This window comes from Pristiophorus japonicus, chromosome 9 (genome assembly GCF_044704955.1).
Source record: "Pristiophorus japonicus isolate sPriJap1 chromosome 9, sPriJap1.hap1, whole genome shotgun sequence".
Taxonomy (NCBI): Eukaryota; Metazoa; Chordata; class Chondrichthyes; family Pristiophoridae; genus Pristiophorus; species Pristiophorus japonicus.
In genome coordinates this window covers 36,214,464-36,235,773 of record NC_091985.1, presented here as the reverse complement: position 1 = coordinate 36,235,773, position 21,310 = coordinate 36,214,464, and the positions used below count along the sequence as shown (strand labels likewise).

Genomic DNA, 21,310 nt, shown 5'->3' with positions numbered 1-21,310 from the left:
CCTCCTCGCTCTCCTTCCCGCCCTCGCTCTCCTCCTCGCTCTCCTTCCCGCCCTCGCTCTCCTCCTCGCTCTCCTTCCCGCCCTCGCTCTCCTCCTCGCTCTCCTTCCCGCCCTCGCTCTCCTCCTCGCTCTCCTTCCCGCCCTCGCTCTCCTCCTCGCTCTCCTTCCCGCCCTCGCTCTCCTCCTCGCTCTCCTTCCCGCCCTCGCTCTCCTCCTCGCTCTCCTTCCCGCCCTCGCTCTCCTCCTCGCTCTCCTTCCCGCCCTCGCTCTCCTCCTCGCTCTCCTTCCCGCCCTCGCTCTCCTCCTCGCTCTCCTTCCCGCCCTCGCTCTCCTCCTCGCTCTCCTTCCCGCCCTCCCGCCCTCGCTCTCCTTCCCGCCCTCCCGCCCTCGCTCTCCTTCCCGCCCTCCCGCCCTCGCTCTCCTTCCCGCCCTCCCGCCCTCGCTCTCCTTCCCGCCCTCCCGCCCCCGCTCTCCTTATCGCCCTCCCGCCCCCGCTCTCCTTCCCGCCCTCCCGCCCCCGCTCTCCTTCCCGCCCTCCCGCCCCCGCTCTCCTTCCCGCCCTCCCGCCCCCGCTCTCCTTCCCGCCCTCCCGCCCCCGCTCTCCTTCCCGCCCTCCCGCCCCCGCTCTCCTTCCCGCCCTCCCGCCCCCGCTCTCCTTCCCGCCCTCCCGCCCCCGCTCTCCTTCCCGCCCTCCCGCCCCCGCTCTCCTTCCCGCCCCTGTCAGAAACACAGACACTGACAGACAGAGAGTGAGACACACACACGGGGGTGCCATCCCAGCACGTTGTTGGAGGTCTCCCGGTGCTGCAGTCGGTAAGTAGAAAATGTTTTGTTTTATTGATTTTTTAAAAAAATATATTTTTTTATTAATTTTTTTTGGTTAATTTATTGGTTGATTTATTGATGTATTTATCATTTATTATTGATGATGGCTCTTTATTTGTAAAACTGAAGTGTTTAATTTTTGTAAACTTCCCTTTTTAAACCCCCCCCCCCCATTCCCTACGCCTAATTTGTAACCTACGCCTGATTTTCTAAAGTGTAGACAAGGTTTTTTCGACCGTACAAAAATCTTCGCTTACTCCATTCTATGCTAGTTTGGAATAAGTTTTCACTGCCTAAACTTTGAAAACAGGCGTAAGTGGCCGGACACGCCTCCCTTTTGGGAAAAAAAAATTCTGTTCCAAAGTGAAACTGTTCTAACTGACTAGAACTGGACAAACTAAATGCCGAGAATTCAAATGTCTAAGATATTCCATTCTAAACCAGTTGCTCCAAAAAAACAGGAGCAACTCAGGCCGAAACTTGGCCCCTATGCCTCCAAGTTCTGGATTCCCCCATTCTGCATCTACCCTGTCAAGCACCCTCATAATCTTATATGTTTCAATAAGATCACCTCTCATTCTTCTAAACTCCAATCAGTATAGGTCCAACCTGCTCAACCTTTCTTCATACGACAATCCCTTCATCTCAGGAATCAACCTAGTGAACCTTCTCTGAACTGCCTCCAATGCAAGTATATCCCTCCTTAAACTGTATGCAGTACTCTACGTGTGGTCTCATCAACACCCTGTACAGTTGTAGCAGGACTTCCCTACTTTTATACTCTATCCCCCTTGCAATAAAGGCCAACATTCCATTTGCCTTCCTAATTACTTGCTGTACCTGCATGCTAACTTTTTGTGTTTCATGTACAAGGACCCCCAGATCCCTCTGTACAGCAGCATTTTGTAATCTCTCCTTTTAAATAATAAATTGCTTTTTTATTTTTCCTACCAAAGTGGATAATCTCACATTTTGCCATATTACACTGCATCTGCCAAATTTTTGCCCGCTCACTTAACCTATCTATATCCTTTTGCAGATTCTGTGTGTCCTCCTCACAACTTGCTTTCCCACCTATCTTTGTATCATCAGCAAATTTGGCTGCATTACACTCTGTCCCTTCATCCAAGTCATTAATATAGATTGTAAATTGTTGAGGCCCCAGCACTGATCCCTGTGCCACCCCACTAGTTACTGTTTGCCAACCTGAAAATGACCCATTTATCCCGACACTGTTTTCTGTTAACCAATTCTCTATCCATGCTAATATAGTACCCCCAACCCTGTGAGCTCTTATCTTGTGCAGTAACCTTTTATGTGGCACCTTATCGAATGCCTTCTAGGAATCCAAATACACTACATCCTTACAGTGTAGATCTTTCAGCCTATAAAAAGGAAAAGTTTCTAACTGGGGAAACGTACTCTCAACCCGTTTCTGTTTTTCCACTATCTGGTGTTGGATCAGTTACATGGATTATAAGTAATTGAATGATTGGGGGCTGACGACCATGATTTCTGAGTTTTTCAAGTTTAGTTGTGTATTGCTGTTCTGCTGCTACCTCTTCTTGGTCATGCATGTCTGGAAACTGCAGACTTTTATGAATTGCTTACATTGTAGTGAGGGCATTATGAAGGCAGGTTGCATAAACTGCTCATATTCTTTTGAGTTTAAAAGGTTACGGGTGATCTGTTTGAAGCATTTAAAATGATAAAATGATTTGATAAGAGTAGATACAGAGAAGCTATTTTATCTGGTAGGGTATCCAGGGCATTCTTAAAATTAGAGCTAAGACATTCAGGAATGAAATCAGGAAGCAGTATTTCTCATAGGGTAGTGTAATCTGGAATTCTCACCCCCGAAAGGCTGTTGCTGCTGGGTGAATTGAAATTTTCAAAACTGAGATCGACATCTGTATTCGAGTATCAAAAGGAGGTAAATGGAGTTGTGTTCGAGGTTAGCCATAATCTAATGTCTGAACAGGCTCCAGGGGCTGAATGGCCTACTCCTGTTCCTACGCTCCTGTGTAACTTTGGATGCCCCATTATAAAAAGGACACGAGATCCATAACGAGCATACAGTGTTGATTCACCAGTTTGTTGCAAGAGATGAAAATGCTACATTATATTAATTCTTGGTACGTGGATGTCGCATGCAAGGCCGGCATTTATTGCTCATCCTTATTTGTCTTTGAGAAGGTGATAGGCCGCCACCTTGAACCACTGCAATTCTTTGCAGTGGATTAATAAAACTGAGAGCAGTGCATTTATACAAATTCTGTTTTTTAAACTGACAAAATTCTTCAGAAACAAATATTCCAACCTCCGATTTACTGTGAACTGTAACCTGTGCATAATGTGCTGCATGTCAACCTAAAATATACCAGGAGTGAGAAATCTGTTTTAAATTAGATTTGTATCTATTGAAGCACTGATCTGATTCATGTCTCATGCTGCCAGTGTGGGAATACTTTAATTAAGTAAGTTAATTGATTAAAAGTTTAAATGAAACAGAAAAATTGATTTATCTTGTCAGGAGATGTGGTCAGAATTCTGTGGGTAGATTTAATAACTATTTCACTGGAGTGAGCTGGGCTGTTCAGTATCAGACTGTGAACTAACAGCAGTTTATAGCTGAATGTGTTGAGAAGTCATTGAATTACTCTACTTATTTTTATGTTTCTATTCTTTACCAGATCTTTCCTTACCTTTCTAAGTCACGCATCTTCCCTTGCTACATGGAAATGATGCAGACTTGCTTCCAAGTTAATGGGCCCAAGTTTGCCCCCACGTTTAGAACGGCGCCGACTTTTTAGGACAAAAACTGCGCTTAAAAGTTACCTTGCTATTCTCCCCACAGCTGGAACGATGAAGGCCCTTGGCGTAGCGCAGCACAAGGAGTGGGGGGCAGAGCCAGGTCCCTGCACTGAAAACAGTGCCGGGACCTCTGCACATGCGCGCTAGAGCGTGCGTGAATGTGCAGTAGCTCCTCGCCCCTGAATCTGTGCCGGCTGTGTGGGAGGGGCCCGAAGCACTCTGCCCTTAGCCCTGGCTGAATGGGCTCCCCGCCGCGACTTGCGGGAACAATGCCTGCCGCGTTCAGCCGGGAGTAACATAAAGAACATAAAGTCTGGAATGAGAAAGGACCATTTGAATCATCAAGCCTGCACCATCCTGAATCCATGCCTTATTATTGTATCATGGAACAAGGAGGGAAGTCAGTGAGCATTTATTTACACAAAGAGTAATGATATTGTGGAAGAAGTTGCTCAAGAGAGAGAGAGAGAGCAATAGAGAGTAATAATATAAAGGAGTTTAAGGTAAGTTTCTGGAGAGAAAATAATTGAAGGGTATGGGAAAAAGCTGGGTTTCTGGGGTTGCGATTATTTAAAAAGGGATGGGCTTGTTCCTAAAAATGTGTCTCTTCTCCCCCACCCCATGGAGTTGTGTGTTTTTGCATTAATTTCTGAAGAAGCAATTACAGTGAGCTTTCTCACAGTAGCTTAGCCATTGTATTATTGTGCAGACAGCTTCAAATAATTTGATAAAATATACAAAAATCACTTGAGGGTGTAAAGATCCTCTGTTACTGGATGTTTTAAAGTATTTTATGCAGCTTTTATCTCCACCTACCTGTTGCGTGTAGATTTGTGTTAGTTTACCTAGGATTCTGTAAAATCAATCAATATGGTAAAGGAGGGGCAGTTCTGAAGCACGTCTGATTTAGCAACGCATGAAGCAGTAAGCTTGTAATCCAAGACGTACGTTCGGAGGAACTGGCTGAGATAGTTGGTTGTGATTAGGCATGTCAACAGTTAATTAGCAAATTTACTACATCAAAAAATAGTTATGGTGTGGGATGGTATAATCACTTTCAAAACATTATAGTGATATAGGGCTAGATTTTCCCCAACCCCTTTTTTCGGCGCAGTCAGCCGAGATGCTTACTGAGTATCCTCGCTCTTCTGCTGAGTGTCCTGGGTCCTGGCGTGGCGTCCATGGTGAAGTGGGGGGCAGAGCTACAGCCCTGCGCCGAAAACACTGACGGCAGCTGTCCGCATGCACAGTGGAGTCTGCGCTCGTGCTCCTCGCCGCCCCAGCGTGTCCTGCGAGCTGTCAGCAGGACCCGATGCACATCGCCCCTATCCCTAGCCGAAGGGACGCCCCATGTTCGCCGCCCCGATCCCTGGCCAAATGGTCTCCCGCACCGGCCCGCGAGCAACTTGTTTCTGGCGATTTGAGCCCCTGAAAGGAGTTGATCCCAAGTTTCTGAGGAATATGTGGTTTGTCAAGAAGCACAAGAAGAAAGGAATGGGGAAGGTTGAAGGCAAAAAATAAAAAGGACCAACCGTCTTGAGCTAACATCTACTGTCCTTGAGAATGGCAGCCCTGTGATATATTGTATTCCAAATTGTTTATTTTGAATAAAACCCAAGTGGTTGGAACTTTTTAAAAAAAAAACTTGTTTCTGGCATGAAGATAGAACTTCTATTTTTTTATTTGTTATTGATTGATTGATTATTATTTTTTGTGCTTTGTTTAGTGCTTTGTAAGTCTTGGTGCAGGTCTTCAGCTTCCCTTTTTTTTGTTATTGATTGCTTATTTTTGTGCTTTGTAAATCTTGGTGCTTAAAATGTACTAACCTGAACCGATTTCTTAACTGCCCGCAAGGTTTTTCAGAGCTGGCCACATACGCTGACCGAAGTTGATTTGGAGTAAGTTTTAGCTAGCCAAAATGGCATAAATGGCCAAAACTGGCGTAAGTGCTGGGAACGCCCTCTTTTGGGGGGAAAAAAATCGTACCTAACTGCCGTTTTTTAACTTACGCCAGAAAAACCAATTTACTCAAAAAAAATTGGAGCAAGTCATGGCCAAAATTGAGCCCCATCGTCAGTAGCAGATGGGGGCTTACTCCTGCACAACACATTCATCTCCATATGCAACAATTAAATATGGGATTGAGAAATTTCTATATTACAAAATTTTAATGAAATGCAAATCTCTGAGTATTGCCAAGGGTAACATTAGCAGAGTCAATTATTCTTCCTCAGGCATTTATTTCCCTGTGGATAGCATAGGAGTGTTTGCAGGAGGAAATTCTTTTGATATTTTTTAAAAGTTTGCTTGTATTTTATATTCTTTGGAATTAATAGCATAATTGCTAATTTTTTGTGATACAAGACTATGAACTGCAAATATACTTGTAACTGTTGGATAAGCACCACCTCTCGCTTCCCTTTCCACCCCTCCTTTCCCCCCCCCCCCCCCAAATCTCTGGCTACCTGCGTTGATCTCTTAAGTCTCCAAGATTTTTCTGAGCGTACAAAAGTGGACACGTACACTGGCGTAAGTTAGTTTGGAGTACATTTTCGCTGGCTAAACTTGCTTAAATGGCCAAAACAGGTGTAAGTGGCTGGTAACGCTCCATTTTGGGAAAAAAAAAACCTGAACTAAAAAGAAACTGAACTAACTCACTTAAACTGGAGCAAACTAAATGGGGAGAATTGCGATTTTTAAGATACTCCAAAAAAAAAACTAGTTGCTCCAAAAAAATAGGAGCAACTCCTGGGGAAACTTGAGCCCATTGTCTCTCCATCACTGTCTATGCCACATTTCATCCTCCTTCTCTGCCACCCCATTGGAATATGCTGCTGTTAAGTTGTGAGACCATTTAAAGTGACTGGATCTTTCTACATGTTTTAGTATCTTGCCCTTTGTGCTTCACCCCGAGTTAACAATTGACTTTAACTTGTTACCTCCGCAATCAGAGCAGCTATGATCTAACAGCACAGTATGCAGCATATTACTACAGTGAAATCTGTCTGTTAAGGACACTTTTGGGATAGTGAACAGGTGGTCTTTAAGGTAGGTTTATCTGTAGTTGAGCAATTAAGTGGGACTCTTTTTAAACAAAGATAGTGGCATGGTGCTGGGCTGAGTTTCTGAACTCTACTAATCTGTGGGGGAAGGTGACCAGTGCATGGCATTTCTGCACTTGAGATGAGACAATCAGATAATGCGCCAATACATGAATCTATGATTGTATGAATCTCTTGCATGCATATGGCAGGTTATCTGCCCACTTTGAGGAATGATGCAAAGTGTGAGGAGCCCTTTAAAGAAGAGAAGTGAATGCCGTGATTGATTTAGAAAGCGAATAAATGAAAGCAAACTTGTCAAATTTGTCTAGGGCAAGTCTGAACACTTTGAAGACTTGTAGCAATTCTGGTCAAGTTTAAGAATAAAATAAGATTGATATATATCTTAAGTAATGCTCTTTGGGCTCGGACGTCCCTCTAATTCTACTAATCTATCATTAGAAACTTAGATAGTTATGCTACTCATTTTGTGCCTGTACAAAGCCATCTCAGCTTGGCATTTCTGCAGACTGTATATTGCAACTCGAATCATCGAAATTAACTGAGACCACCTCACAGTCATTGCACCAGCTGCAGTATCGGGTGGCCTGAAGTTTTAAAATTTAATTTTTAATAATTTTATTGAAGCAGAGAGTCGTGTTAGCTCTCTGAACATTAAAATTAAAATTTAACCAGTGTTTGGATGCCAGTGAGCATAACTGGTCCATTGGCTTTGCATCATTCTAAACAGGTACCTGTACTGTAATGTAAGAATGCCCCTTGATAGCAATTTTGTAATTTAGAACAACATGAATTAAAGTTAGCATTTTCAGGATTACCCTTTTCTGCTATTCAGAAAATCCACCTAACCAATGCATTAAAATCTGTTTTCAACTTTTTTTCCCCCATGTATCCTAACTGGTTTGTGCTAATTATTGTATTTCATGATGTCGCTTAACGCAAAATACATAAATATAATATAATTTAAAATGTATTACAAAAAGTCTTGTGTAATTTGAAGGCTACAAAGGTCTTTTTATACTTGAGTTAATAAGGGAGCAGTTCTCCTCCTCTGACAAATGAAGTGTAAAGTGTACCCCTTTACAATAGCAGTCAAAATAATGCCTCTCCTGTATGCTGTAAGACCCAGTAATTTGTGTTGGCCTCTGCTAGAGTGAAAGGAGATGTAAACTGACAACAAAAGAGCTACTCTAAGTATGGCAAATTGAAATGTCACTGAAAAATCTCCATTACCGGTATTGAGTGCATGGAATCTTGCTTGCACATGTTGTACGGTAGACTTCATAACTTTTCGACTTTAATGGATACAGTGTTCTGTATTAGTAGGATAATGTTTCAGTTAATGACCATGATTTATCATGCCTCCTAGTAATCTCTCCAGATGGTGTATGTTTTCAGTGCTAAGTGAAAACGCAATTTGTAATCTGGAAAATCCTGGATTCTGGTTTAAAGTGTGCATTTAAATTTCCTGTTTATATATTTTTTAAATTCCTCTGCTTCCCCCCACCCCATATTGTGGTCAAATGAGACAAAGTTGTTCGTACTGGGGTTCATATGAAGGCTTGATCTACTTCCTGTGACTTATCACGTAGGTTCATTGAGAGAATGGAAAAATGTTTATTATTATTAATAAATAGACTGCTGTAGTTCAATTTTGTCAATGTTTATTTGCTTAAAGGCATTTCATATTCAATGTATATTGATGGTGAGCTAGAAGTATGCAGCATTATATTTCTTTGCTGCTTGTTCCATCTTGGTGTGGTGTATTCGAGTTTGTAATTTCAGTTTTCCTAAAGATACATAATCCAGATTTAATACTGAAGTATTCCTGAAATCCCAGGAGTTGCATGTCTTGATTTGAACTCAACAGATGAACTTCTAGTATGTCTAGCTGGAGAGTTGCACCCTTTCGGAGTTCAGCTTCTGACTTCCAGAAGCAGTTTCTCACTATAAGAGTTTCATCTGGTAATTCATCTCTTGCAAGACATTTTTACCTAGTTAGTGACCTGCATTAAGAAGATTTATGTACGGGACATTATACATTTTGAGAGATTTGCCTAGTTGGTTTGCAACAGAATTTTGCCGTAAGTTATAATGGGGTAAAGTTTCCGCTTTGGGCGCTAATGGGCCATTGGGCTCAAATTGCGCTTGAAATTGTGCTGGCTAGGTTACAGTTCAAGTTCCTGATAAAATGAATTTGCAAAAGCACAAACTTAAAATCTTCCATGAACCAGCGTAATAAAACATAGTAGTTTTTTTGCGTTAAATGATGTATTTAAATGAACATTGGTCACCTAATGCAGCTGAAAATGGGTTTAATCACAAAAATAAGCATTTTTAATAAGTGTCTAATTCTCCACCTGTGAGTAACCTGATTTTAAATTACTGAAAATGACTAGTCAGCTCCTTAGTAAATTAAATATTTTTTGATATGTAAAAACTTTAAAAATGTGCCTACTAGCGTGTAAAATAATGAGCTGAATTTGAAAACCCTCCTTGAACGGGCGCAATCAGGAGAAACTCTCCAATCTCATTTCGATCTTGTGGAGAAATGATTTTTAAATCAACATTAAAGATTGCAGAAACTCGATTTACGCTTGATGTAACTTACATTTAAAATTTCCCGATCTTTTGTGCTGGTTCGGCCGATTGCACTGAAGAAACAAGTGCAAACTAGAGGAAACTTTACCCCAGTATGATTTTTGAAATGGTTATATTTGTTGCACAAGGGGTTAACTTCTATCAGGGATACAGAGTAGTCTCAATAGCTGGGCTAGCAATCAGTAATTAACAACATTGTTTTTCTTCCATACCATATCAGTTTGAGATGATGTAGATTTCAGAGAGGTTCATGTATATAATAGGTTAATCTGTTGGTGTTGGTTGAGGCAGAAATGTCAGGGATCCCTGCTCTTTGAATAATACCATGTGATCTTTTGGTCTTATAGTAGATGGGCCCCAGTTTGACATCATGTATGAAAGCCAGCACCTCTGACAATGCAGCACATCCTTAGTGCTGCAGTGAAGTGTCAGCCTAGATTATGTGCTGAAGTCCGTAGTGTTTTCCGGTTGGGAAATATGGGTAAATATTTGAAGCTTAAAATTGCATTTTTTTTTAAAGGGAACCATCCATCCTTTCCGCAAGACTCACAGATCTCTAGGTGGAAGGTTTACACAAGAGTTCCTACTGGTGGCAGCTGACAGGCGGGTAAGTGCTATACAAAACTTGCACCTACAAGAAATTCAGTCATGTTTTAGAAATGTTTATCTCTTGTGTAACCAGAGAGTATGCCAATTTTTTGTTAATCAAATGTCAGTCAAAAAGAGAACTTTTAAAAAATTTTCTGAAGGATGCATATAGGTTACTGGGTAATTTGGAATGAGGTACTGGGTTGTAACCTATTTGAGGCAATCTGGTAATGTAAACATTTTGGCGTAGCTTTAAAATATTTCAGTTTTTAAGGACGGAACTAAAATTTTTCGCCTTAAAAATAACACCCGTTCTGCGCATTCCCAACACTCGCAGCATTTGGGTTTCCAGGGTAACGTTGCTCAATGAAAAACGAGGCACAATTGCAACTCGGCGAGTTTGTTTACAAAAAGACAGAGCTCTCGGAAATCTTAACATATCTTTAAATTGCATTTTCTATTTGCATTTCGCCCCAGCTCCTTAAACTAATAACAGCTATAGTAGCCTGAATTAAACAGGAGGGATTTGTTCACAAAACCTCGAGTTGGAAGGATTCCCACTGACCCGATTGTGGATGTCGGAGATTTCAGCCACCACCGAACTGTTCACATCCCGTCTCCAAAACTTTCAGTTGTGTTTTACTATTTCTAAATGACCTTTGTATATTGGTTATACCTTTTGAATTAATTTGCTGCAGCAGTTATAATGGTTGACTAATGGATCAATTAATAATCAGATACAGGTCACGATTAACTAACTGCACTATCTAGAATGCTGGAGATGCATTTGTAGGAAGTGCTGTAAACATTTTTAAGTCGTTTTTATATAAAATATAGGTTTTGTTCCCTCCAAAAGCTTTAGCTTTTAGCTCCATTTACCAAGATGGCCCCGTTAATGCCGATTTCGATCAGACTCGACTTGGTAAGGCAAGCTTTTAAAAAATGGTATCTAGCACTGTCCTTAAAAATATCTTTATTGGGGAAACTCTCAAAAACAGCGTTAATATTGAGTTTGACCCCCCAGTGACGTCACAAAAAAGGTTCTCACAAAAATCGTCCCTTTTATTTTTTTTTTAAGGATGGCGTTACACCGCTGGTGAAATTAGCAAAATGGCCTTAGGTTTTTTTTTTGGAGCTAAATAAACTTTTCAGCTCCAAATCAATCGTTACGGTGGCGAATTTCTGGCCCATAGGGTTTTACATATATTTGTGATGCATCACTGAAGGTTTATTGGACCATAATTAACAATATTTCATTGCATAACAATTCCCTGTATAGTGTGTCAGTAATTGAGAAACAGCAAACTGAGGATGCACCGTTTGCATTTTCTCGCATACTTTCAGTTTTCAAAATCTTTAAGAATTTGTTTCATAAAGCTGATTAACTTAAAATTCCTTGGTTTGTGGGCAAAGTAGGGAAAAAAACAAACAATCCTAACATAAGCCACAATCAAAACATTTCAATTGATTACAAGGTTTAAAAAAAAATACTTTTATTAATTCCCTAGGCTGCGCACATCCTATGACTCGGAGGGTAGGCACCAGACCTGTGCTCGGGCCTTAGCTAATGCCAAGCAGCAGATGAGCAGTGCTGACCTCTGAATGATTTCCCTTCTCCCTGCCAATTCCCAACGCATTTAGGTGCCATCAGCAAAACGGATATGTGTATTTTGTTTCTAGATTTGGTGGTTGGAGGGCAGAAGAGAGAAACATCATTTTTTGTTTTAAAGGAAAAATAATGCAGACCTTGTTGAATTTCTGCAAATGACTAAATATAGGTGTAAATTAAGTGTCTCTTTTTGTAATGAGTCTAGAAATGAGCCACACTCCTGTCCTGTCAGTGTTGGCTGATAGATACGCTCGAGTTATCTCCTTTGCTGACATCACCTGTGTGCATTTGCTTGACATTTTCATCACCAGCAGTAGGTGTGGTGAGACTTCCCATTTGACCTAAACTCAAACTGAGAGTTGTCCTCTTACACTTCGTCATGCACAGTGTATTTCTGCTGTTTATTTGCCATTTGTTTAAAGGCTGCCAATGCTGTGCTCCTGCTGAACGCTTTGAGTTGCAATGGCCTTGAATGACTCGTCTGTCTAGCTTTCTGTTTTCACCCCATGGACAAACTCCTAGGCTCCACTTGCCATTTCTTCCTGACTGCATGGGTTGAACTAGTGAAGTTGGTCATGCAGGCATGAATCCACGTCTTACTGCTCCATAGCACTGCATGTTGGCACACCAATCAATGGGCCCAACCCTTGGAATTCTGTTGTTTATGTTAACTTGGTGTGTGCCTCCCTGGTTTTCAAATTGTATTGTACCAATTCATTTGCGTGGATGATGTATTTGAAATCAGGACCATGAGATGATTTGCGTTGCTGCCAGTCGTGCTTAGCAATTGACTAGCAGGAGAGAGAAGTCAAGTAGAGCAACTTATTTCTTCGCCCTCCCCAACTTTGTTGGCTAAATGCGCAGACATAGTGTCATGCTAAATAAACACCTATGCTTTCAGCCAGCATGCACATCAGTTGTCCAGCTCATAAAGCTGAAAAGTTCAGAAAATGCATTTGTGCTTGCTTTATTGCAAATCGGGCTCTGCTCACCCATATCCAGTGTATATGCTGGTTGTCTGAACAGCATGTTGATTCTCAACTGTTGCAGTCCACATTTTTATTGAGCAGTGCAATTACTTTTGTTAATTAAAAATGACAGAAGGAGCAAAATTAATGCAATATGTTGTGATGAATGTTTCAATTATGTTGAATGCATTGTTTCTACTCCACAGTCCTGGAGGATCTTGCTGTTTGGATTATTGAACTTGATTTGCACTGGCTTTCTACTGATGTGGTGCAGCTCTACAAATAGTATGGGTAGGTAAGAGCTTTTTGTATTCACTGAATTTTGCAGTTGATTTGGAAAACAGTCACTAAAATGTGTGTGTATATCTCACCCAATTGGCCAATCATCTTCACGTGAGCTTATTTTTCAAGCAAGGTGAGGTTGTCTACATCAGCCTAGCTTGATAAAATTGTCCAAATGCACATGCTCTGTTCCACAAATGTCATTGGATAGCTTTCACCAGAAGAAAGCTGATCTTTTTTTTCTTTCCCTCGCTCTGAGGCTAGACTAATTGTACTAACCCATTGCTACATTTGACTGAGCACAGTGACTCAAAACAGACTGAGGAATGAATATAGGTTCATCCAGATCTGTACGGCGCGATACCACTGTTGGGTTTTTGGGTCTTTTCTATCCTTCTTAATCTAGACTTTTTCTCTTGTATCTAAGATCACTCTTATGAGTTAATCTGAACTCCTTTAGCTTTTGAGAGCATCTTCACCAGCTTTAGTAAGGTACGGTTTCAGTAACTTGTGGCAATTTGGGAAGCACAAAAGTACAGTTGGTTAAAGCACAAGAGTTTCTCTATGGACTGAGGATCTGGGAGATGCCAATGTAAGACAACCGCACCACACTGGTAAGAAGGTATAATTACCATGTGATGGTTACATGCCATTTTTCATTATAACACCCTGTAACTGGGTGCAAACCAATTACATGGCTTAAAATTTTTGAGCACGAGTGTTGCACGTGTAACTAAAATATGCCCAAGTCTCCTTGTTCTTTTATGTCCTCCATCAAACCTGCTGGCCAAACAAATCTCCGCCCATAAAACTGCCCCCCCCCTCCCCCAAACTCCTATGCGAGTGTCCTCCAATTCTGCTTGTTTGAAGGGGTCTCAATATTGCTTCCAGATTTTCAGGCACAGCAGGAAATTAAGACGTGTTTCTGGTCTTGTAATTGCGATTTTTAACTTTTAATAAATGTTTTCCTTCATGAGACCTGCTCTTTATTATCTGTTCCTTTGAATGCATTTTTATGGCAAAGTATAAGTTGCATTAAAAAGTTACCCCAAATGCAGGTTCTTAAAAATGTAGTTCTGGATGTGCATGAATGATGGTGAAATGAGTTGAAATGTGGAGATTCTGAATAATAAAAGAAAATGAGTGCTACAATATTTTCATTTGCTAGAAATCCAGGTGACAATGAAATGTAATCCTGAATTTCTACTTTAGAATAGTAGTATTGCATGAGTCTGTGGTATTGCATACTCTTGACTTGACATTTTGATAACCAGAGAACTGCCCATGAAAGGGCTTCTGTTAATTCAAGAATGTTGTGACAGCCTTTGATTTTGCAACCCCACACTTAATGGGGTCAAGTTTCGGCTCGAGTTGCTCCTATTTTTTTGGAGCAACTAGTTTAGAATGGAGTATCTTGAAATTGCAATTCTTAGCATTTAATTTGCTCCAGTTCTAGTGAGTTAGAACATTTTCATTTTAGAACAGATTTTTTTTCAAAAGGGGGCGTGCCCAGCCACTTACGCCTGTTTTGCAAGTTTAGGCAGCGAAAACTTACTCCAAACTAACTTAGAATGGAGTAAGTGTAGATTTTTGTACGCTCAAAAAAACCTTGCCTACACTTGCAAATCAGGCGTAGGTTACAAATCCGGCGTAGAGAACGAGAGATGGGGGGAGGGGGGGGAAGGGGGGGAAGGGAAGTAATTACATTTTACAAGCATTCAACAGTCTCACTTATACAAATTATGGGCCCAAGTTTCCACATGATTTGCGCCTGATTTTTAGGAGCAACTGGTGGAGAACGGACTATCTTAGAAATCGCAATTCTCCACATTTTTTTTTTTCTGCAGTTCTAGTCAGTTAGAACAGTTTCACTTTGGAACACAATTTTTTCTTCAAAAGGGGGCGTGTCCGGCCACTGACGTCTGATTTCAAAGTTTCCACAGTGAAAACGTACTCCAAACTAACTTAGAATGGAGCAAGTGAAGATTTTTGTAGAACTGAAAAAACCTTGTCTACACATTAAAAAATCAGGCGCAGGTTACAAATTAGGCGTCCAGAACGAGGTGGGGGGGGAGGGGGGGGGGCGAAGGGAAGTCATTAAATTCCATAATAAATCCTTATTTATACTTATACAAATATTATACAAATAAATCCAACCTGAATAAACATTTATAAGCAAAGAAAAGATTAAATAAACCATCTTCCTACCTGTGTGAAAGTGCTTCAGGCAGGGAGAATTCTGCAGGAAGCCTCACAAGTTGAGGCAGCCGTTCGTTCCGGGGGTGGGGGGGTGGAGGAGAGAGGGAGAGGGCAGCCGTTCGTTCCCCGGGGGGGGGGGGGGGGGGGGAGGAGGCAGCCGTTCGTTCCCGCGGGGGGGGGGGAGGAAGCCGTTCCAGACGGCGGGGGGGGGGGAAGGAGACAGTGGGAAGGCTGCAGGAAGCCTCACAAGTTCAGCAGCCATTTCCCGACGGCAGTGGGGGGAGGCCGTCGGGAAACGACTGCCTCAACTTTCTGAGGCATCCTGCAGCCTTCTCACTGCTGCAAGAAGCCTCCGTGCTGATGTGCTGATGGCAATGTGCTTTTATTAAAAAATGTTCAAAAATTAAACAGCTACAAAGAACTACAAAAATGGCAAGTGCCAATGTTTCCTTCACACTGCGCGTGCGCGAACGCTCCAACGCGCACGCGCAGGGTTGCCGGCAGGACAAAAACTAATTTAAATGGTACCCGCCCCCTCCCACTTAGAAAATCGGGGCGAGTGCCAAGCAGACATGGAGCTGCAGGGCGCTCCAGAATCGCCCGGTTTTTTTCCGGTGCCGTTTTCGGCACGAAAAACGGGCGCCCAGCTCGGACGGGGACCCGTTTTTTATCGTGTGGAAACTTGGGGCCAAAGAGCCATCCTGAATAATAAATGATAAATAAAGCAAATAAAAAATACATTGAATTTTCCTACCTGTGTGAAGCAGCAGCAGCCTTTGAGCTGCGAAGCTTCAGGCTGTTCATCCAGGAGAGTGGGGTAGCGTCAGTCCAACGATGGCAGCAGCAGCCTTCGAGCTACAGAGCTTCAGGCCGTTCGGCCAGGGCACAGGGGCGGCGTCAGACCAGCGACGGCAGCCCAACGACGGCAGCAGCAGCCTTCGAGCTGCGGAGCTTCAGGCCATTCGGCCAGGGGACGGGCGGCGTCAGGCCACCCACAGAGATGGCAGCAGCAGCCTTCGAGCTGCGGAGCTTCAGGCCATTCGGCCAGGGGACGGGCGGCGTCAGGCCACCCACAGAGATGGCAGCAGCAGCCTTCGAGCTTCGAAGCTTCAGGCCGTTCGGCCAGGAGAAAGGGGAGGGACACGGTTGGGGCCACGCACACAGGCAACGCAGCAGCCTCCACAGCTGTGAAGTTATTTTTATAGGCTAAAGGCCGTTTGGCCAGGAGACAGGGGAGCCGTACAAAGCACCAGGAGGGAGAGCCAGCCAGTTTAAAAGTTAAATTTGTAATTCAAGTATGGGTGCTGCATTATCAACACCACGGATTATGCAATGGTTCACCATCAATTCGCTGCATAGGGAGAATTGATTAGAGCTCACCGCACCAGGAACGCCATAGCCCGTAGGCTGATGGGCAGGAGGCCTTACCCACGTCGGCAATATCGAGTCAGGCGTTCGTACCTGGACATGAGCGAGGCTGATTGTGTCAAACGGCTGCGTTTCCTCAGAGAAGTTGTCGTTGAGATCTGTGATATGCTGCGAGCAGATTTGTAGCCCAGAAGCAGAACGCCAACTGCCTTGTCTGTTGAAGTGAAAGTAACAGCTGCACTTGCCTTCTATGCCTCGGGATCAAGCTACAACTGGAGATGTGTGCGCCATCTCTCAACGTGCAATACATGCCTGCGTTTACCAGGTCACGGCTGCATTGTATGCGCGGAGGAATTACTTCAAGTTCCCAATGACTGCACAAGCAATGCATGACAGGGCTGTGGGCTTCTTCAGGATTGCTGGTTCCCCAAAGGTACAGGGCTGCATTGATTGTACCCACATCACCTTGCGAGCACCTGTGGAAGATTCCGAGCAGTACAAGAATAGAAAAGGTTTCCACTCCATTAATTTGCAGCTCGTGTGACGACAAGCAGTGCATCATGTCATTCGATGCGAGATACCCTGGCAGCACCAATGATGCGTTCATCCTACGCGACAGCGTTATATCTGACATGTTTGAGCAGCAGCCAGAAGGACAGAGCTGGCTACTGGGAGACAAAGGGTACAGCCTGGCCACCTGGCTCATGACGCCCCTACGCGTAACACGGACGGAAGTTGACCATCAATACGACATGGTGCACAATACGACATGGCGCACATTGCGACGCGCAGCATTATAGAGAGGACCATTGGCATCTTGAAACAGTGTGTCCGATGCCTGAATCATTCCGGATGCCACTTGCAATACTCTCCTCAGATTGTCGGTCACTTCACTGTTATGTGCTGCATGCTGCATAACTTAGCCATCTTGAGGCAGCAGGAGCTGGTAGTGGAACCAGAAGACCCACATGAGGGGCCAGTGCCTGATGATAGTAATTTGGAAGAGCAGGATGAGAATGATGACGACGATCAGGAAAGCATGCAAGTGCCTGATGCTGGAGCACGAGGTCGAAGGAGGGTCGTCCATCGTGCTCCTTAAACGATTGCTCGAGCCCTGTGCCAGCAACTCATCCGTGAACACTTCAATTACTGATGCCTGAGGGCTCAACGACAACTGTTGCGCATGGACAAGTTTATTTTTTGGAATTGTTTCTGTTGTGTTGTGTTAATGGAACATGATTCAGTTTTAATGAAAAAATATTGTATTGAAAAGTTAACGTTAGTGTAATAAAATATTTGTTGTATCAAACTTTACTTTTTAATATGATTCTTTAAGATCACTTAAAAACCCTCAGATCACTTAAGTTGTAAAGTTACAAAACTTACAAAACTATTTCAATTTGAAAAACGTTACTACAGTTACATCAAGAACAAGAACAAAAGCAGCAAAGAAAGGCTGCAACCATGTCTCATCCACATGTTCACTTCTTCATGGGGGTGTCATTTGATTGGCCGGGCTATGTGCTCTTATTGCAGCAGCTATCTCCCTGATGGCTTGGGCCGTCACTTGCATGCCTTCCTTGACGGTCTATGCCGTTGATTGCACTCCCTCGGACATTCCCTCCCTCATTTACCGTGTCATTACTGCTATTTCTCCCGTCAGTACCGTCACCTCTTCACTGCACTGACGTTGCCGACGAGTTGATTGTGTAAGCTCATTGGTCTCCATACCCAATGCCACAACCTGAGCCGCATCTGTTGCATGCTGCATCTCAGGAGAGCATGTGTCCAATCTCCTCCTCCTCTGCCTGGGTCTGCCTCGTGGCACCACTACACTGGCTGGGATGGTGGGATGCTCGGTGTTCCAAATGGCAGCACTAGAGTGGGAGGCGCGGGCTGGGATGGTGCGGCCCTGGGTCTTGCATCCGCACCACTCGAGTGCGAGCCATGGGCTGGGATGGTGGGTCAAGGGGTGTAAACTGCTCCATTATATCACCAGCAGCACTGGGACCCGCAACCCAAAACTATGGAAGATGGAACCAGAACCTATGCAAGGGGTTGAAACTCTGATGCCCGTTAATGTGGGCTCATAAATATTAATTTGGAAGGTCTCCTCTGAAGACATTTCAGTCATTGCCACCTTCAGCCAGTCTGGATCGTCCTCTTCTGGTTCTTGTTCAGGATCTTCAGGGTTGCCATCATCATCATCATCTGCAAAATATATCCGAACAGTCAAATGTTTAGCAGCAGAGGAGGGAGCAGGATGGGTGGCATGAGTACTCTCGCACATAGCAGGCTAGGCAGCAGGTTGATTTAGCGGGCCACGATGCATTTTCGGGACTTGCCCTCTTCCTCGCGTGTGGGCCCAGCTTGTGCTGTACCGATTGCTTTTCTCCATGTACCACTCATCATAGCAGCTACCCTCTGTTCCAAGGATGTCAGTGGATGCAGATTTGGTGGGTCTCCTCCTGTTCAAATTCTTTCCTTTTTGTTGTGGGCCAATTTCTTCTGCAAAGATTAAAATATAACTTTTTACAGAGTGCGTCTTTCTGCAGGGTGGGACATACAGTTAGTCACATTTACCATTACGTTTACATTAAAAAATGAAAATATTACTGTTGTGTATCTGTAAAGCATGCACTCCCATGTTCCGCCACCAGGGAGAGCATCCCCTGAAGTCCCAAGGGATCCCAGCATCCCTTGGGAGCACTGTATATAAGCTGACCCCCAAGGCCTGTTCCTCACTCTGGAGTGATTTAATAAAGACTGAGGTCACTGTTACTTTAACCTCCCTGTGTGCAGTCTCATCTGTGTTACGAACACAACAATTACTTACACTAACTACTTGACCAAGGTCGTGCCATTTCTTTTTACACTGGCTTCCAGATCTCTTGGTATGCACCACTGCGCAGTAATCTTCTGCAACTTGGTTCCAGCGTTTCTTCATTTCTTTGGGTGGCACTTTTATGCGACCTCTGTGTTGCTGGTATCCAGCTCCTGCCATCTCTGCTCAATGACGTTAACTAATATCTCCCCTTCCTCATGCAAGAAATTCTTTGTTCTTGGTGGACGCTGTTCCATTGCTGTATTGAATTGACACTGATTTTTCAAAACATACAGTCCTTATTTTGCATGCACCTATGCAGCACTTGTTCTGGAAGTTTAGCAGCAAAAAGCAGTACTCACTGATTTCAGCAGACCCAGCAGATGATTTTTTTCAACAGTAAAAGCACTCCTTCAGGCACAAAAAATCACCAAGATTCACTCCCAAGCCTTTCCACAGCTCCACAAAACAAATCAGCACTTTTCCTCCTGTACCTTTAAAAATGGCCGAGTGCCAATGTTTGTGTCTCACTGCGCATACGCGCACGCTCCAACGCATGTGCAGGGCTGCCGGCACGACGTCTTCTGCTGTGAGCTAGCCCTGCCCCCCCCGCACTCTCAAAATCGGCGTGACGCTTTGAGCACGCCCCCCGCTGAACTCTGCGTGCCGCGCCGAGCTGGAAGCATGCTGCTGGGAGACCGAGAACTGTTCAGTAAGTTTTTGATGCGCTTTTGAGCGCAGAAAACTGGCGTGGGTGTCCGTTTTAGGCACGGCTCGAAACTTGAGGCCAACATTTGGAGAGGTAGGATTATCTAGCAAGGGAAAGGAATTTAATAGGAGAAAGATGATCCTGGTAGAGGAAACTTGTTAGATTTGTTTAACGTACATCTAGTATGAAGCCTGCATTGCCAGGTATGTGTTTTTCCTTCCATTTTTATTGAATTCTTTTCTGAAAAATAACTATTTTGTTGTTCCCTCCTTTGAAGTTCCAATAGTTAACTACTTTTGGAGAGAATAAAAGTGGGAACTAGTCCTTTACAGAATAGTTTGGTTTTCATCTGTAGTATTTAGTGGTTATAAAAGGACGGTCCTTTGCTAATATATGCACTTGTCACTAATTATTTCTGTCTCATGTAGCATTCATTGTATGTCACAGGGTTGAACTGTCCAAAGGTAAAGAACAGAAAACTTAATATTCATATCTACCTTCTTATTCAGAATACAGTACTGTAGTAATGTTCCTGGATTAATAATCCAGAGGCCTGGACTAATAATCGTAAATTCAAATCCCACCATAGCAATTTGTGTTTTTGATTTCAATTTAATAAAAATAGTACCAGTACGATGTAGATGTTGGATTGTTATAAAACTTAACTGGTTCACTAATATCCTGTAGGGAAGGAAACCTGCTGTCCTAACCCAGTTTAGCCTATATGCGACTCCAATCCCATACCAACGTGCCCTCTGAAGTGGCCTATCAAGCCAATTGAGGGTGATTAGAGATGGGCAATAAATGTTAACCTTGCCAAATGCAAAAAATGAACATTTGTAACATTTTTTGTTGCATTTTTAAATTAAACTTTTATAACAGTCATATTAACATATAGGTGAATATTAATCAAGGACAAGAATGATAAACAGCAATAATGCACTCTAGCAGAGTACGGACCTAAACAGGAATTGTATCCGGTTATAGTATACAGTGATTCCTTGCAATCAGCATTTGCAAAATTCCTTCAGTGCTACATAGTGATGTTTGAGCTGATAAATAGCTTGCATCTCTTGCATTACTATAATCTTTTAATTTGCTTTTATTGCTTAAGTTTTTTTTTATAAATCAAAAATTGTATGCAAAAAAGAATAACTAATGCTGGCAGTAAATTGATATGATTTCTGCTGTTCAAAAACACATCGACTTGCCTCTCGACATCAGCTGAACTGCTCGATTTGATCTTGCTGCCAAACTATTTATTATACAATATTTGCTTTGCAGTCATTGGCAATATTGTGTCCTAGATAGAGCCATGGTAAAGGAGATCTGTTCCAAAGCATTTTACCAGGATCTATTATTTGCCTTTAAAATTTGCCTGAAATCGTGCTCCCCACAGGTACGTACGAGGTGCGCGCGCGCGCTCGTGGGGTCTCCAAGTTTCAGGTTTAGGTATGCGAA

The 21,310-nt window shown here is 43.1% G+C and overlaps 1 protein-coding gene across 3 annotated transcripts in view; it reads left to right on the top strand.

Annotated features, from left to right (window-relative positions):
* The window catches only part of slc30a6 (solute carrier family 30 member 6), a 200,178-nt gene that overhangs the window by 39,690 nt on the left and 139,178 nt on the right, over nt 1-21,310 (top strand). For all 3 annotated transcript variants that reach the window (XM_070888661.1, XM_070888660.1, XM_070888662.1), the window contains exons 3-4: nt 9,823-9,909; nt 12,674-12,758. In XM_070888661.1, coding sequence (XP_070744762.1) covers nt 9,823-9,909; nt 12,674-12,758 — 172 coding nt within the window. The remainder of the gene's footprint in view (nt 1-9,822; nt 9,910-12,673; nt 12,759-21,310) is intronic.